This window comes from Eublepharis macularius, chromosome 11 (genome assembly GCF_028583425.1).
Source record: "Eublepharis macularius isolate TG4126 chromosome 11, MPM_Emac_v1.0, whole genome shotgun sequence".
NCBI classification, from domain to species: Eukaryota; Metazoa; Chordata; class Lepidosauria; order Squamata; family Eublepharidae; genus Eublepharis; species Eublepharis macularius.
Genome location: NC_072800.1, coordinates 23,970,559 through 23,988,542, shown reverse-complemented (window position 1 = coordinate 23,988,542; position 17,984 = coordinate 23,970,559). Strand labels below are relative to the sequence as shown.

General features: G+C 43.0%; 1 protein-coding gene across 2 annotated transcripts in view; it reads left to right on the top strand.

Annotated features, from left to right (window-relative positions):
• SUGCT (succinyl-CoA:glutarate-CoA transferase) overlaps nt 1-17,984 on the top strand; it is a 427,037-nt gene that overhangs the window by 226,428 nt on the left and 182,625 nt on the right. Inside the window, exon 13 of one of the 2 annotated variants that reach the window (XM_054990748.1) lies at nt 8,532-8,590. The exons of the other annotated variant lie outside the window; for it this stretch is intronic. Coding sequence (XP_054846723.1) covers nt 8,532-8,576 — 45 coding nt within the window. The 3' untranslated portion in view covers nt 8,577-8,590. Of the gene's footprint in view, nt 1-8,531; nt 8,591-17,984 lie in introns of those variants that run through there. 2 annotated transcript variants of the gene reach the window in all.

Here is a 17,984-nt window from a genome sequence, read left to right as displayed (position 1 = left end):
TTTTTTTAAATTATCTCCCTCTTGCCACTTGCTCTCTCACACCCAAATGTTGGGGATACAATATATAGACTGCAAGTGCATAACTCTTGAGGCTGGGATACATCTGTTCAACATCCTGTGGTTTTGAGAATTCTGCCTTGAAAACTTTCTGTTTTGGGGACACTCAGAACAAAAAGTAATGTTATGGCTTGCAGATGCAAAGTTTTAGAAGGCTTATCGCCTGAAACGCTGTTTTTATTAACCACTTAATTGCTACTGTTTCAGTGTTTAGATTCTCCTGTCGTTTCTGAAGTGAGACTATATTCTAAAGCAAATGTGATTTAGACCAGCATTAGAGGTTTCTGGAAATTACCCTAGCTATAATGAAAATGATCACTCCATTTTTAAGTCACAGACAGGTAGTTCACCAAGCTGAAGCAAACGTACCATAAAATATTGATTATATTTAGTTTTCATTTACAGTTGGTGCCTCTGTTGCATCAGTTCTTCTTTACTGCAACAATGTGCAGTTCAGCTGATTATTATTGGCTTTTTTGTTGTTGTGGGAAAAGGGTGTGGAAGATCAGTTTTTAATTTATTTCTGTAAGCAATTATAATAGTCTAAAAGAGGACTGAAGAACTGCCTGATGCCAAATAGATGAATGTGCTTTTGTTGAAAGATGAAGCCCCCAGCTTGTGACACTTGAGCAAATAAATAGTAAACAGGAATGTAGGGAATCTGTTCTTCCCAGGGAGTGGTTGTTCTCGCAGTCCCCCTTTCCTTTGAAGGCAGTGGTTCACAGATTTGGGGAAGGGGGGGGGATGAAAAATTTCTGGGTTTGTTCCTTCATAGATCTCAGTGAACTTTCAACTACATATTTTCATTATTTACTTAGTCTACTACATACTCCAGTGTGAATGACCATAACTATTTTTGAATGGCTCCAAGCTAAAATACAGCAGTCATTTTTTGATCTGGTCATTAAATATGTCCCCTCAGCTTGCTGAATTGTACTGTGTTTCATCATAGGGAAGCATAATTAATGACATTTCCAGAATGATGAGCCCATTTTTTCCGACTGACAACAAACTAGAGACTTTTCAGATACTCTGAACGATTAGGCCATAATTCAATACAACAGTACACTGTTGCTAGGTCCCCTGACCCCCTAGGTGGGAGGTTGTAGACCTGGCACCTATCTTACAGCTTCTCCCATTACACGCTCACAGAGCACATGCACTCCTGGCCTGTGCAATGATGTCACTTCTGGAAAGTGATGTCATTGCATGGGTCATGTGCTGCCCTGGGAGAGCTCCTGCACTCCCCAGGGGGCCAAATACAGCCCAAATTGGGCTGATGCAGTGCATGGGAGCATGCCATGCCACCCAGGAGCTCACTCCGGGAGGCACATTCCCCCCGCCAGTCAAGTAAGCGGGTGTGGGGGGGGGGCGAAGGGTGGGAGTGGGGGACTAGCATCCCTAAACAGTACTGAAGAATATAAGAATAATATCTTTTGGGGTATGTGGTTCAGATCTTAGGGACCAAATAAATTAACAAAATCCATCTAAAAACTATCATACTAACTAAAAATGTACACTAAAAAATTTTTCCGTCTCCATTTTGGATGCAGGGGTTCCAAACCAACTATATGCTGTCAAGTTTGACTGATTGAACAGACCACTTGCACACACCCTGGTGGCACTTTTCCTCCCAGTGCCCTGATGGGGTTGGTTGAGACAGACTAGTAGCACCTCAGAACAAAGCAAGTGCCCTCCCAGTGCCCTGATGGGGTTGGTTGAGACAGACTAGTAGCACCTCAGAACAAACCAAGTTGCACCCTCTTAAACAGATCTACTCAGATGTAAGTCCCATGTTATTCAATGGTACTTATGCCCAGGGAAGTGTCTTTAGGATTGCAGCTGCTGATTGAAGTCTGCCTATCCCCCTTCCAAACTTTTCCAAAGCTGAAAAGTGGGGAAGGGGTCTCTTCTTGCAAGGACCTTATTGGCAGGGAGACAATGCCATTGCCTGGGTAGTGACATAAAAACATGCACTCATGTGCATTGTGCACATTACCCCTTCCTGCCACCAGAGTTAATTAATAACGTAAGGGCTTTCTCCCCTTGGGGTCTGATTGATGAATACTATTAAGAAAAACAAGATGCTGCCCTGTTGAGTTGCTGTTGCTGCTGCTATGAGGTGTAAACTGAAATGAAACACACAGACTTTTTGGTGGGAGGGACTCATTACAATTTGATTTCCCGATTTGGTTCAGTGTTCCGGAAACTGCTTTAACAAAACAAAACACTGATTTCCAGGTGTATTTCCAGCTCATTTGTTTTGTTTAGTACACTTCTAATACTAACTAAAAAATCTTCAATCCTTAGTATCAAGGACACAATTTATTAGCAAATATTTTACGGAATAATTCATCTAATGATGGATGCTAGTACTCACAGTATAATGCTTAGTGTAAGATCATTCAACAAGTTTTCAAAAACTGGTGAAGATGTTTCAACTGGCTTCTTCTTCTGCTTCCATAGTTAAAAAGTTGCAAAGTTCAAAACTTCATATCTCTTGGCAACATTCATTGAAAAACACGTGACCCTTGATCTTAATATATATCTGGAAAAGGTTAAGATTAACAAACCTTAATTAAAAAACTATTTTTCATACATCGTTTGTAGGATCAATCCTGGATACTTAAAATGCAACAGAGCAGCCCATTTTCAAACACTAACAGTATTACCATATGATTCAACAATATGCTATGTATCCTCATTAATATACCCTGTTGTATTTCTTGAGCTTTGAGATATGCTATCTCCCTTAGGCAAACATTTAAATGCAACTCTGCTTCTCAAATTCCCTGAACAAATCACATGGAAAGGAAGTGAGTGACAGTAGCACAAAAAGCACTAGTTTGGATTAGAGATGGGCACGAACAGCAATATGAACTAAAAAAAGCCACAAACAGCCCAATCAGCTATTCGCGAACAAGCTTCTTCATGAGGCCCCATTCTAAATGAACTGTAAACGAACAGGTGTTCATTGCAAGCCTCGTTCGTTGCTGTTCATCAAGCCAGACAGTCTGGCACCTGCAATCAATTCCCTTGGCAACCGGAGGCAGGGACTGCCTGAACTCTGTCTGAACTCCTCCTGTTGCCCTGGAAACCGCAATCTAAGCCCAATTTAGCTTGATAGGCAGGTCTTCCTTTCAAGTGTGGAACTCCAAATTTGTTACAAGGAAGCAAAGAGCAGGGGGGAGGGATGTTCCTAGCTCTGGTTTTGCAGACAGTGAGGGAGAGACAGTTGCTGTTGGCATTTTGAGAGAGAGACAGAGAAAGTGCATTGGAACTTGAATTTCAAGTTCCAGGGCTGCTACCAGGCTCTGGACCAAGCTATTATTTGTTACTGGTACCTTTCCTGTTGCCTGCTCAGGTAAGGTTTCTGGGAGTGGTGCGGTAGGGATCTACCCCTTCAGGTTCCTGGGCTGCTGCCAGGCTCGGGGGCCAAGCTATTATTTATTATTGGTACATTTCCTGCAGCCTGCTCAGTTAGGGTTTCTGGGAGTGGTGTGGTAGGGATCTTGATGGCTGGAGGAGAGCCTGCTGGCCCCCACAAACAATGGACAACAAACATGTTTGTGAACAAGTCATGTTAGTCAATGTTCGTTGTTCATGGATGGCAACGAACAACTAACACCATGTTCATTTTTTTTTCTGTTTGTGTCCATGTCTAGTTTGGATCCCTCCTGACTTCCCTGCCTTTCCCATCTTGCTGCAGCCCTTGAAATGCAGCTCCAGGAAGATGGGAATCCTAGAAATAGCTTTACATAAGAACATAAGCAAAGCCATGTTGGATCAGGCCAGTGGCCCATCCAGTCCAACATTCTGTCACACACAGTGGCTAGAAATCCAGTGCCATCTAAAGGACTGTCAGTGAGGCCAGGACACCAGAAGCCCTCCCACTGCCTTCCTTCCAGCACCAAGACAACAGAGCACCACCTCCCCACAAAGAGAATACCATCTATCTCCTGTGGCTAATAGCCACTGATGGACCTCTGCTCCATATATTTGTCCAGTCCCCTCTTGAAGCTGGCAATGCTTGTAGCTGCCACCACCTCCTGTGGCAACGAATTCCATGTGTTTATCACCCTTTGTGTAAAGTAGTATTTTCTTCTATCTGTTCTAACCCGACTGCTCAATAATTTCATAGAGTGCCCACGAGTTCTTGTATTGTGAGAAAGGGAGAAAAACACATCTTTCTCGACCTTCTCTAACCCGTGCATTATCTTGTAAACCTCTATCATGTCTCCCCTCAGTCGTCTTTTCTCCAGGCTAAAGAGCCCCAAGCGCCTCAATCTTTCCTCATAGGGAAAGTGTTCCAACCCTTTAATCATTTTAGTTGCCCTTCTCTGTACTTTTTCCAGTGCTATGATATCTTTTTTAAGGTGTGGCGACCAGAACTGTACACAGTACTCCAAATGAGGCCTCACCATCGATGTATACAGAGGCATTATGATACCGGCTGATTTGTTTTCAATCCCTTTCCTAATAACCCCTAGCATAGCATTAGCTTTTTTTATGGCAGTCGCACACTGTGCTGACGTTTTTAGTGAGTTATCTATCATGACTCCAAGATCTCTCTCTTGGTCAGTCTCCGCCAGTTCAGACCCCATCAACTTGTATTTATATTTTGGATTTTTGGTTCCAATGTGCATTACTTTGCACTTGGCTACATTGAACCTCATTTGCCACATGGATGCCCACTCTTCTAGCCTCGACAGATCCCTTTGGAGTGCCTCACAATCCTCTCTGGCTTTCACCACCCTGAACAATTTCGTGTCATCTGCAAATTTAGCCACTTCACTGCTTAATCCCAATTCCAAATCATTAATAAACAAGTTAAAAAGCATTGGACCCAATACCGACCCCTGTGGCACCCCACTGCTCACCACCCTCCACTGTGAGAAGTGCCCGTTTATGCTCACTCTCTGTTTCCTATTAATTAGCCAGTTTTCGATCCACAAGAGGACTTGGCCCTTTATCCCATAGCTACTGAGCTTACTTAGGAGCCTTTGATGAGGAACTTTGTCAAAAGCTTTCTGGAAGTCAAGATAAACAATATCTATCGGGTCTCCCTTGTCCACTTGTTTGTTCACTCCCTCAAAGAACTCTAACAGATTGGTGAGACAAGATCTTCCCTTACAGAACCCATGCTGAGTTTTCCTCATCAGCTTTTGGTCATCAATGTGCCCACTAATTTTATTTTTGATAATAGTTTCCACCAACTTACCCGGTATTGACGTCAGGCTGACTGGCCTGTAATTTCCCGGATCTCCCCTGGAACCTTTTTTAAAGATGGGGACAACATTAGCTACCTTCCAGTCCTCAGGAACAGATGCAGAGTTTAATGACAGATTACATATTTTTGTGAGGAGATCTACAAGTTCACACTTGAGTTCTTTCAGAACTCTTGGATGTATGCCATCTGGGCCCGGTGATTTATCAGTTTTTAAATTATCTAGCAGTCGCATAACCTCCTCTCTCGTCACCTCAATGTGACTCAGGTCTTTCAAAACCCCTCCCAAAGTCAGTGCTTCCGGAGTGGGCATGCACTTCTTATCTTCCACAGTGAAGACAGAAGCAAAGAACGCATTCAGCTTCTCGGCCATTTCCCTATCACCCTTTAGTAATCCTTTTACGCCTTGGTCATCCAAGGGCCCCACGGCCTCCCTAGCTGGTTTCCTACTTCTAATATATTTAAAGAATTGTTTATTGTTTTTCTTTATGTTCTTTGCAATATGCTCCTCATATTCCCTTTTTGCCTGTCTGATCACAGACTTGCACTTTTTTTGCCACAGCTTATGCTCCTTTTTATCAACCTCACTCCGACTAGTTTTCCACTGCCTAAAAGAATCCTTTTTACCTTTTACAGCTTCTATTACATTGCTTGTTAACCATGCTGGCCTTTTCCTAAACCTATTTGTGCCTTTCCTAACCAGCGGTATATATTTAATTTGAGCTTCCAGGATTGTAGTTTTAAATAGTCTCCAAGATTCCCCAAGTGTTTTGACCTTTTTTACTTTCCCTTTCAGTTTCTTCTTCACGTACCCCCTCATCTCAGAAAAGTTACCCCTTTTGAAGTTAAACATGGCTGTGTTGGTCTTATTAGGCAATTTCCTATTTATACATATGTTGTACTCAATAACATTATGGTCACTGTTCCCAAGTGGTGCAATCACATTTACATCTCTCACCAGGTCTTCAGCATTACTGAGGACCAAATCCAGGATCACCTCTCCCCTAGTAGGTTCTGTAACCATCTGTTCCATAGCACAGTCATTGAGACAGTCTAGAAACTCACTTTCTCTCCCCCGATTCGAACACCCATTGGCCCAGTCAATGTGTGGGTAGTTAAAATCACCCATTACAACACAGTTTTTTTGTTTAGCAGCCATCTTTAATCCTGTCATCATTTTATAATCCTCCTCTATTTTCTGATCTGGAGGGCGATAACAAACTCCCACAGTTAAGTTTCCATTTGGGCCCGTAATTTCAACCCATAGCATTTCCAGAAGCGAATCTAATTCAGTTACCTTTTCAATCTTACTGGAATGTATACCTTCTCTGACATATAGAGCCACCCCACCACCAACCCTTCCCTCCCTATCCTTCCGATATAATTTATATCCAGGAATCACCGTGTCCCACTGATTTTCCTCATCCCACCAAGTTTCTGATATGCCCACAATGTCTATGGATTCGTCCAACACTAAACATTCCAGCTCCCCAATTTTACCTCGGACACTTCTAGCATTTGTATATAAACACCTGTAACTTCCCCGGCACACTTTGCCTCGAGACGTAGTTAGGTCATCTGCACTGTTTGTCTCCATCTCAGTTGACAACTCTAATCTATCTCCCTGTAGAAGTGTTATACCTAGCCCTTCATCTCTCTGAGATGAACCATCCTGAACCAGAGACACTTTATCTCTTGTCGGCTTTCCCCTAGCATTTAGTTTAAAAACTGCTCTGCCACCTTTTTGATTTTAAGTGCCAGCAGCCGGGTTCCTTCTCGGGACAAGTGGAGACCGTCTCTCTTGTACAGCTCCCGCTTGTCCCAAAAAGAATCCCAGTGCCTAACAAACTTGAACCCTTCCTCCCTACACCATCGTCTCATCCACGCATTGAGACTCCTGATCTGCGTTTGTCTCTCTGGCCCTGCGCGTGGAACAGGTAGCACTTCTGAGAAGGCTACCTTGGAGGTCCTGGCCTTGAGTCTCCTGCCTAACAGCCTAAATTTTTGTTCCAAGACCTCACGACTGCATTTCCCAACATCGTTGGTTCCAACATGGACCACGACCGCTGACTCTTCCCCAGCACTATCTACCAGCCTATCTATAACACGCGTAATGTCCGCTACCTTCGCACCAGGCAGGCAAGTCACCATACGGTCAGAACGCGGTTGTGCCACCCAGCTATCTACTTGTCTAAGGATCGAATCACCAACTACCAAGAGCCTCCCTCCCGCCCCACCCAGGGATGGTTCCTTGATGCGAAAGGAGGGGAAAGTTGGAGGGGAAAGTTGGAGGTCAGCCATGGATGGCGGAATCAGCAAAATCCCTTTCCCCCTTTGTGTGCACAGAAATCTAGGTGGGACCTCTTGTGCCCTGTCATCCAAAAGAATCAGTGGGGAACCTTTTAGTAAGGGCAAATAAAACGTCACAGAGGTGATGTCTAAGCTTTCTTCTGAAGTCTTCTTCACATGAACACATGAAGTTGCCTTACACTGAATAAGACTATTGGTCCATCAAAATCAGCATTGTCTACTCACACTGGCAGCATCTCTCCAGGGTCTCAGGCAGAGGTCTTCCACTTCACCTGATCTCTTTAACCTGGAGATACTGGGGATTGAACCTGGGACCTTCTGCATAACAACCAGGAGCTCCAACACTGAGCCACAGTCCCTTCAGACAGAAAGTCTAATTTAAAAAAATAAATAAAAAGAGGGAACAACTAAAATAAGATACTTCAGATCATAGATCATACCACTCATCTTGATTTGCAAACTGATCTGTCTTCTGAAAGAATCAGAGAGACCTTGCTGCTCTTCTGTACATCTCTCAAATCATGCATACTGCAGGAAAATCACTGAGAAGTGGGGTTTAGGGGTGTGTGTGGCTGCAAGGGCTGTAGTGAATAAGTATGCAAAAGCTAGAGAGAGAGCTGTTCCCAGGGCTTTTTTTCCACGGGAATGCGGTGGAACGGAGTTCCAGCACCTCTTAAAAATGGTCACATGGCCAGTGGCCCCACCCCCTGATCTCCAGACAGAGGGGAGTTTAGATTGCCCTCAGTGCCGCTCGATGGCATGGAGGGCAATCTACCCTCTGTCTGGAGATCAGGGGGCGTGGCCACTGGCCATGTGACCATTTTCTCTGAGGGCAGTTTAAATTTAAAAAAACTCCCCCCTTGTTCCAGCTGACCCAAAGTGATGTCATTGTGCAGTCTTGAGTTCCACCACTGAGTTCCACCACCTCTTTTCCCAGAAAAAAGCCCTGGCTGTTCCCTTCAGAGACAGACATGCCCTGTGACCCGGACTGAAAAAAGGATCTGTTTTGCACCAGGGCTTGCTAGGAAGAAATTTCCATACAACTTCCATTATGGAAGCAAGCAGAATGGTAACAACTTGGACATTAGGTAAAGTGCCTCTTCAAAGTTGTTTTTAAAAATTATTTCTGTAAGAAAGTGACAACATGCTGGGTTAATTGGCTAAACAAAGCCTTTTGATTACATGACGGATTCAGGTTGCAGATGAAGCTCACTTTGCCCTTTCCAGCCACATTACAAATATATGGCTCTGGAATGATTACCTGCACATTCAGAGATGAGCACGTTCGTATTCGCTAAGTTAGTAGCCCTCAGCTTTCACTGGGAGAATAAATTCAGTTCAGTGCAAGCAATACAGCTAGGGGGGGGGGGAGAGAAATGTATGCTGAGTCCTCAGATGCATAAGATACAGGAAAACAGATGGTCTTCATCATCCCTTTAAACAGGAGACATGGTCTATTTTCTATTAGGAATGGTGCTTACAACAAACCAGTAAACACACAGCAAAGGTTTCTGTGCCATAACTATATCATATTCTCTGGCTTGGTATGTGTCTGTATATATAAATATGTACACAAACACATATGTAGGGGCATTCCCTAGAGGTGTCAAGTATTGATTGCACCAACATCAGCTGTAAGCAAGCTGGCAAGCCAACTTGGCTGGTGAAAGAAATCCCCAGGAAGGAAAGTGACTTGTCTTAAGAAATCTTGTTTACTGGTGTATTTTGTATGTGTGTGTGTTTTTAAAAAATGTTCCTTTTCCTCTTGTCTTTTGGCCACCCGCACTCAATAAAATTTAGAAGGTACATCTTTCTTTAATTACATTCATCATTATTCTCAAACAGAAGCATTGTTCTGAGCAAAATTTGCTTTTTTACAAAACACATGCACCTTGAAAGATGCTGGGAAAGAACTCTTTTCTTTTTGCTTTTTTATTACAAAGGATATAACATTTTCTTTTGTACAGAGTTGCGCCAGAGACCAACAGATAGCCAGGTGGAGGAAGGGGGTGGGATGGTGACAGCAGCAAATGGTGTGGGAATGGGGTGTGTCGGAATCATCCCCACTTGCACTTAAACCTCCCATTGCTATTTTCGTAGTGAGGGGTGGCTTTTCTTGCCCCTGTGTGGATGCAGGGCTGCTTGGGATAGTTCCACAATGGCACAACTGATCATAATGGAACTAGACAGAGCGTGCATATCACTCCTATTCTGCAGTCATTCTATTGGAGTCCCATCAGTTATGTTCAGTTCAATGTCGTGACTAGAGAGGAGCATGAACAGCAATACGAACAAAAAAAAAGCCACGAACAGCCCCATCTGCTGTTCGTGAACAAGCTGTTCGCGAGGCCCCATTCTAAACGAATAGGTGGTCGTTGCAAGCCTCGTTCATTGCTGTTCATCAAGCCAGAGAGTCTGGCACCTTGCAATCAATTCCCTTGGCAACTTAGGCAGGGATGGTCTGAACTCTGTCTGAACTCCTGCTGTTGTCCTGGAAACCCCAATATAAGCCCAATTTAGCTTGATAGGTCTTCCTTTCAAGTATGGAGTCCAAATTTGTTACAAGAGAGCAAAGACCGGGGGGGGGGGGGGCTCCCAGCTCTGGCTTAGTTTGCAGACAATGGAGAGGGAGATACCATTGCTGCTGGCATTTTGATAGAGTGCATTAAAGCTTGAATTTTCTTTGTGTGTGGTGGGATAGGGATCTACCCCTTCAACTTCCAGGGCTGCTGCCAGGCTCTGGGGCCAAGCTATTATTTATTATTGGTACCTTTCCTGGTGCCTGCTCAGGTCAGGTTTCTAGGAGTGGTGCAGTAGGGATCTTGACCAAACTTGGATGATGGCTGGAGGAGAGCCTGCTGGCCCCCACGAACAGCCAACCATGAACATGTTCATGAACAGGGCCATGTTCGTGTCGTAAGTCCCTGTTCGTGGATGGCAACGAACAATGAACATCATGTTCGATTTTATTTCTGTTCATGCCCATCTCTAGTCATGAGTATCACATTCAAAGCTGTTCTTGGCCTTGGCCCTTCATCTGTCCAACTGCTTCGCCCCCTATGTTCCACCATGGCAACTTCACTCATCTGGTCAGGGTCTTCTCCAGATACTACCCTGCAGTTGGGCAAAATCAACACTGCCTGCATACATGCTTTCTCTGTGGTGGCCCCCGCCTTATGACATGGCAGACCTGAGGAGGTTAGGAAAGCTCGCATTCTCCTGCAAGCTATACAAAACTGAATTATTTAGGTGGGCTTTCTTCCCAGGTTATAGGACTGTGTCATAAAAAGTAGTTCAAAGACATGCTTTGGTAGGGACAGGGACTATATGCTACACCATTGCATACTGTTTGCTGATGCAGATATGTGCCATTAGGGAGTTTCCACTTTGGTCAGCATGCCATTTAAATTAGTCATGAGTTGTTTCAGAAAAATTTCATCTCTGCGCTTGACTTTATGCTTGTTTTCAAATTTTTCTGCTACTATATCCTATTATATCTGTTTCACTGAATGTCCTAACTGTTGTTCATTATTGTACTTGCTCAGTGAATGTCCTACTTGCTGATTATATTGTATTTATCTTGCTGTGCAGTATGTAATCTGCCTTGGATCTCAGTGAGAAAGGTGGACTAGAAATAAATAAAACAAAACAATGTACCTAAACTAAGTTAACTTTACATAGGATTGCACAGCTAGCGTGGCACACTTACTAGGAGATACATCCCATTGAAGTTAATCATACTTCTGAATATACATGTTTAGGATTGCACTATTTCAGAAAGGGATTTAAAGTTTTTTTTCAAGGCAATATATTCAAGGCAGTATATAGATCTCTACAAGCAACTGTGAATGAGTTTCTTTCAGAAACTTTTCACTTGGAAAGAAGATGAAGGCAGTGTTCTTGGTTTTTTCCCCCTGTCAATAGAAAAAAGAAAAGGGAGTAAGTTTCCCCCCATTATCTGAAACAATGGATACAGAATATAATGCCAGAACTAAATCAATGGATTAAATATAACACCGTCTATAAAAATGACTATATCAAAAGTTCAAATGCTTTTTTAAAAGTTACTTTTTTATCAGACAGAGAAGTTTAAATACTCTTCAAAAGATTATACGTAATACTCAATGGCATGATAAGAAACTAAACAAATATAAAATACCCTGTAATTAAAAGAGGACTTTGCTTTCCAAATATGGCATATTATCATGTATCAATGCTAATTACAATAGAGTTGGGCTTAATTATACCAATTATTGGGATGATATAGAATGAGAAGCTATAAAATTTCCTAATACATTTTTATTATTTATTGAAAACAAATATGGCTGCATGAATATCCAACATAATTTGATAATTAATAGAGTACATGGCATCCAGCATACATGTAAACACTTGGTAAATACAGCTTTTTCTCCACTAGCTCCTTATATTTCAGACTACTTTGGTTCAATTGTAGAATTTGGAGGGAAGGAAATACGGGTACATATTTTGCTAAAATAGGGAAGGATGGTATCGAACAATATGAGGAAATTGTTTGATGTCCTAAAGAAAAGTGCTTTATATTGCTCCAGATTTTTTTAATATTAAGTTTTCTTTGTTGTTAATGTTAATGATTGTACAAAAAAGTATTTTATGAACAATAATGGGTTGTAAAGAACGTTTCTCAAATTACTGAATAATAAAATGATGCTAAAAGAAAACATGCTAATTTGTCTCATTTATATAAAGATTTAAGAATGTCTGTATCAATGAATATATAGGAGTATCTCTGGAAAACAGAACTCAGGTTTATGTACTGAGCAAGATTTGAAATATATTTAGTGGTACTAGTTTGGATAGCTATTGGAAATGTGGATTAAAGGTATTTTCCCTATGTTTTAAGAATATTCTACATGGTTCATCAGTATTTTAGCTACATTATTTCAGTAAAAACAGAACTAAGGCTGCCATTCGCTCCTCAATTATTTTTATTTGGTGTAATCAAGAGTTTTAGTACCAAACATTTTATTGCCAGACCTGTCTTAACCTAGCACTGGAAGGGAAACACTCTGTTTTAAAGATGAAAAGCATGGAGCATTTTAACAAAATTGATTCACAGTATAAAATTGACAGATTTGGAGACCCCTTTATCTAAGAATCATAACCCCTGCCCAAGTTCAAATATGATTGTACTGCTATCGTTACATCTCACGTTGCCTTGAGTGAGCTTTGCTTCATGTCCAGATATCACAAACAGTTAATGCTTGGAGTAGGCCTCTTTCCTGCAAACCAGGCTGGGTTAGGATGGAATCGGTTAGGAGACAGTAAGGATTAGCCAGCTCATTCTTCACTCGGGCCCGTGTTGCCCCAAAGTTGCAGTAATAACAACCAAGATGTTCGGGGAGTTGTCAAGTCCCAACTGAGTGACATCCTAGGTAGAGACGGGCACGAATCGAATTATGACCCAAAAAAGCGCATGAACCAAGCCGATTCGTGGTTCATGAACCAGTGGTTCGTGGAAGCTCATTTCCATGAATGGTCTACGGGTTCATTTGGGTCGTATTAAAGGGGCAGTTTAAATGGCCATTTCCACAGGGAAATGGCCATATAAACTTTTCCTGCTGCTTGCAAGGATCCCCCCCTCGCCGCCTGCCAGGTGATAGTTTAAAGGGACCTGTTGCTTGCAAGTGGCAGGCCCTATAAATGGCCCAAACCCCAGCCCCCACTTACCTTGCACAGCCACCCTACGGGCTTGTGTCCTCCCCCTCCTCCCGCGATGGGCGGGAAGGCCATTTTTGGCCAAAAACGGCCTTCCGACCCCTCAAATGGCCACCATTGTGGCCATTTGAGGGGCAGGGAGGTCCTTTTCAGTCTCCTCTGCTGCCCTGTGGGCCCACAAGGCAGCAGAGGAGGCCGAAAACGGCCTTCCCGACCCTCAAATGGCCACAGCTGCAGCCATTTGAGGGGCAAGGAGGCCCTTTTTGGTCCCTTCTGCTGCCTTGTGGGCCTGTGCAGTGGTGAAGCCAAAAATGGCCTTCCCACCCCTTAAATGGCTGCTGCAGCAGCCATTTGAAGGTTGGGAAGGCCGTTTTTGGCCTTCTCCACCATCCTGCGGGCCTGCGCAATGGTGGGAGAAGCCAAAAACAGCCTTCCTGCCCCTTGTGGGAGGAGGGGGAGGACATCGTCGGCCCACAGGGTGGCTGGGCAAGGTAAGTTTGGGGCTGGGGCTGGGGCTGGGGCTGGGAGATGGGCTTTAGGCCATTTAAAGGGCCCTGCCGCTTGCAAGGGGCAGGGCCCTTTAAACTATCAGCTGGCAGGCGGCGAGGGGGGGATCCTTGCAAGCGGCAGGAAAAGTTTATATGGCCATTTCCCTGGGGCAGCTGGAAAAAGGCATTTAAATCCCACGAACCACGAACTGGTTCGGGAACTTGCCCCACTTCATAGGAGTTCGTGGTTCCTGGTTCGTGGAAACTCACAAACCGCATGGTTCAGTTTTTTTGTAGTTCATGCCCATCTCTAATACTAGGTGGCTATGGCAACTGGAACAGCACTCAAGCCTTATGAGAGAAAGCAAGGCTTTGGGATGTGGAGAGGGTTCAGTGCTGCTTGCCATATAATATTAAAAGAAAAGAGGGAAGTCATTGAGGAGAATTAGCTGTGTGTCATTGCTCCGGATGACTCACAATTGCCGTCAGTTCCGAGGCCGAATGTGAAATTGTGGGAAGAATGCATAGCTTCTCTTCACATTGCTTGAAAGATCTTTGGGAGGCAGAGAATTCTACAGCCTTCTCTGAAGGCCTTAATGCAAGGAAAAATCAGTGCGGTGTAAGGAAGGCCCCGCACTGTTCAAAGCCCAGCCAAATGGGTAGGTGAAAAGCAGCTCCTTGAATAGTAGCTAGGCGCTAACAGGCACACGATACAATGGCAGTAACACACATATTATGTCTTCCACTAAGCATCATGGGATACTGTAGCATATGTTATAGACTTCTGTCAGCTTCTTGCATTGATGATTGCTAACCAGTTGATTCATCAAACTCCTTTTTTCAAATTAAGAGTATGGAGGGGAAGAGTCACTTTGGAACTCCAAACCAGCCCTTGGTCTTTTGCTAACACATTGCACTATAGAGCGATGACACTTTGGTCCAGATGGAAGTGTTCAGTTCATTGTTCATTCATCATACTTAGAATTTTCAAGGGGCCTTTTATGCTTGCTTAATTTATCCTTATTGTCAACATGGCTGAATGATTCCAAGTGTGGTAAGATGCGTGAAGAATAACCTAGAACTTAACCCTTAGCTGTAGGCCTAGAATGAATTTCTGGCTCAGCTGAAGTTGCAGAATGCCAAATCATATTCCTGGGTCAAGACTTTGTACTATATTCCCTTCCCTTCCCCAACCCTCCAGAGAGTCTCTTTAAAAGAGATAAAATTAAAGTATGTGTCTGTCTCTCTCAGACATTGCCTCACTGTTAGGATTTATGCTGCCTGTTCTGTCTCTCTCTTTCTCTCCCTCCACCACTTCTCTTTATCAAAACGATAAGTTGTTTTAGTGTCCCCATATATATAATTTCCCTCTTCTGTTAAGAATATCTGTGGTTGATCACTCTTCCCTCTGTCCGCTAAACTGAGACCCTTGTCCCAAAGAGTCTCTTAGTGATTCTTAGCTGAAATACTGATCTCATCTCCTTTTTACAGAATGGTTCACACATGAACCAAAAGGACATTGAATCCAGCTTTCTTTTATGGGAGAGTAAGTGGGAAGTTATCTATCCACCAGTCCTCCTCAGTGAAACCTGCCTGATCTGTGCTGTCTTCAGCCTTTTCAGAGCAGGATGTTCAAGGCCTCGCTCCATCTGCTACAAAGAACCCACTTTTCATTCTTTACTATACACGGCCATCTTTCTTGTTCTCCCTCCCGCCATTTTCTTCTTTCACATATTGCTGCTTTCTTTCCCATGCTTCCAGTGTAAAGGAAAAAAGACACGGTTCCCATACCACAAGGGCAACCCATCTTAGGTTGATCCAGTTTTGGATCACAGTCTAGCACACGAAGATCAGTTACCTAGATCAGAATGAGCTACAAGCTGTTTCAATGAAGAACACCAGGGCAGATTAGCCCCCAGGAAATGTCATGGAAGGCTGCTGTCTCGGAGGGCCCACTGTTGGTCAGCTGCAGCCCAGTCAAGAAACTTTTGCAATTCTTGCCGTGTCACAGGGTCTGCTTAGCTCAAATCTGGGCAGTGGTGACAATAATGGGCAAACCTACATCCATTGTCACTTGGCTTGCTCCTGGGTTGTTGTAATGTTCCAGCCTGCAGTAAGTTGGAGGGCAGAGTATCACTTTACCTGTCAGTGCTGGGTGACACAGCTGAATCGTGAGTCGTGCTCTAAATCTGCACATCAGTATACATTTTAACTGAATCTCCCTATAATTCAAATGGTCAAGGATGAGTGCTTAATCTGTATTATGCAGATGGCAAAATCCTACACATTTTGAAGGTCCTTGTTATCTGCTCTTCATTTGTAGATAAGACAGTGTTTCTTGCATCTGACACTCTTGGTAGGTTTGTGTCTGTGAGTTTCTGGGTCCAAATTCTGTAATTGTCTTGCTGAAGAGGAGTAGGAGTCTGCACCTTTGGACGGAATATTTGAAGAGAAGGCCCATTTCTCATCAATAGAATACATGCATTTCATATACAAAGGCTAAATTTGTCACATCTTCCAATACAGGATCTTATAAAGAAAGGTTGGCCCAAGTCATTTGAGAGCTGCTGCTAGACTAGACAATACTGGATAAGATGGACCAGTGGTCAGCATAATACACCATTATATCCCATATCAAGAACATAAAAAACGTATCCACTGTGTGAACTAGCCTGACTCTGCATCCAGACCCTTAAGCCACTGATGGAATTTTAGGAAGTGTTGAGTTCTGTCCTGCTTCTGGGCAATTAACGAGCAGCAAAGAATGGCCTTTGGAATGCTCTCTCAATATCAAACCACATTGCAGCTGAAAAGGAGAGGGATAAACATGAGTAAATAAGGAAGTGATTAGAGTTTGCGAAAATTGTTTAGATTTGCTTGGAATTTGCTATAATCTGCTAATGGCAAAGAAGTACGGTTGGATTTTGGATGCCAGAACGAAAGGCTGGAGATGGAAGACGGGGGATTTTCTGCAGCTTTCTTGTACCTTTTATGGTTTCCTAAAAGCTCTCTTTCTGGGTTCTCTTGGTCTGGATTTGCAGGCAAGTTGATTTGTGGCCAGATCCTCCATCTTCTTAAGCTCACACCTCTCCATAGAGCTCTCATGTTTCCTCCAAAAAGTACCCCCCCCCTTTTTTAAAAAGGTCTCTCATTTAAATCTGGCTGTGGAAGTCTGATGCCGATTGAAAAGCTCTGAGAACCAGCAATAAATAAAACTTTAAAACATCTCTTGTTTTGTCTCTCAGTGGCTGTACAATGCAGTTGCATAAGCATCCTTAGGCTAATGTAGTGGAACTCGTATTGGATTACATCTGCTAAGGTCACATATTGGCTAAGATTTTTTCCTTCCAAAGATCCAATCTATCCTCCTTTGCATCATAAATAGAAATGTGAGGGAGGGAGGGATTATTTTATGAGGAAAATCTCGAATATAGAATTGGTTGTACTAAGAATATAACATTTTATATACACACACGTACATACTCACATACGCATACTTTTATAATTAATAAAAAATTATGTTCTTAGCAGAACCAGTTCTTTATTGGACATTTTCTCAGAGAGAAAGAGAGAGAGTATAAAATGAAGCATTGTAGCTGAGTTAGTTTTTCTGGGCAAGTTTTCCTCCTTCCTAATCTAATTCATGAATATCTGTCTCTTCTTATTTTTGTTGTAGCTTTCTTGGGTTCTTATATTCATTCTTGGTGTATGTGGCTTCATATGTTCAAAGTAGTGGCTGACCGTCTGAAAGGATCTTCCTCTTTCATGGCTTGGAACTACTTAAGAATTCTACCTCAATGAGCAAATTTTCATCTGTGTTCCAAAAGCTGCCATTATAATTAATGTCCATTATATCGATCAATTTGCCAATACAAGTAAAAGAGACTTTGTTATAGTTAAACTGAAAATTTATTCAGATATTTTCACCCCGCTTATCTCCCCAAAGAAGCTATAACATCATTCACCCCTCCTCCATTTTATCTTCACAGCAACCCTGTGAGGTAAGTTAGGCTGACAGAAAGTGACTGACCCAAAGTCACTCATCGAGATTCTGTGAGCCAAGCTACAAGTGATGCCTGACACAGGATGGACACTTGTCAGCTTCCCTCAAGTTTTGATGGGGAATGTAGGCGTCCTGGTCTTGCAGCTTGGCTCTCCGACTGCTGTCCAATGGACTTTTCAACTGTCACTAGTCCAACATTCCA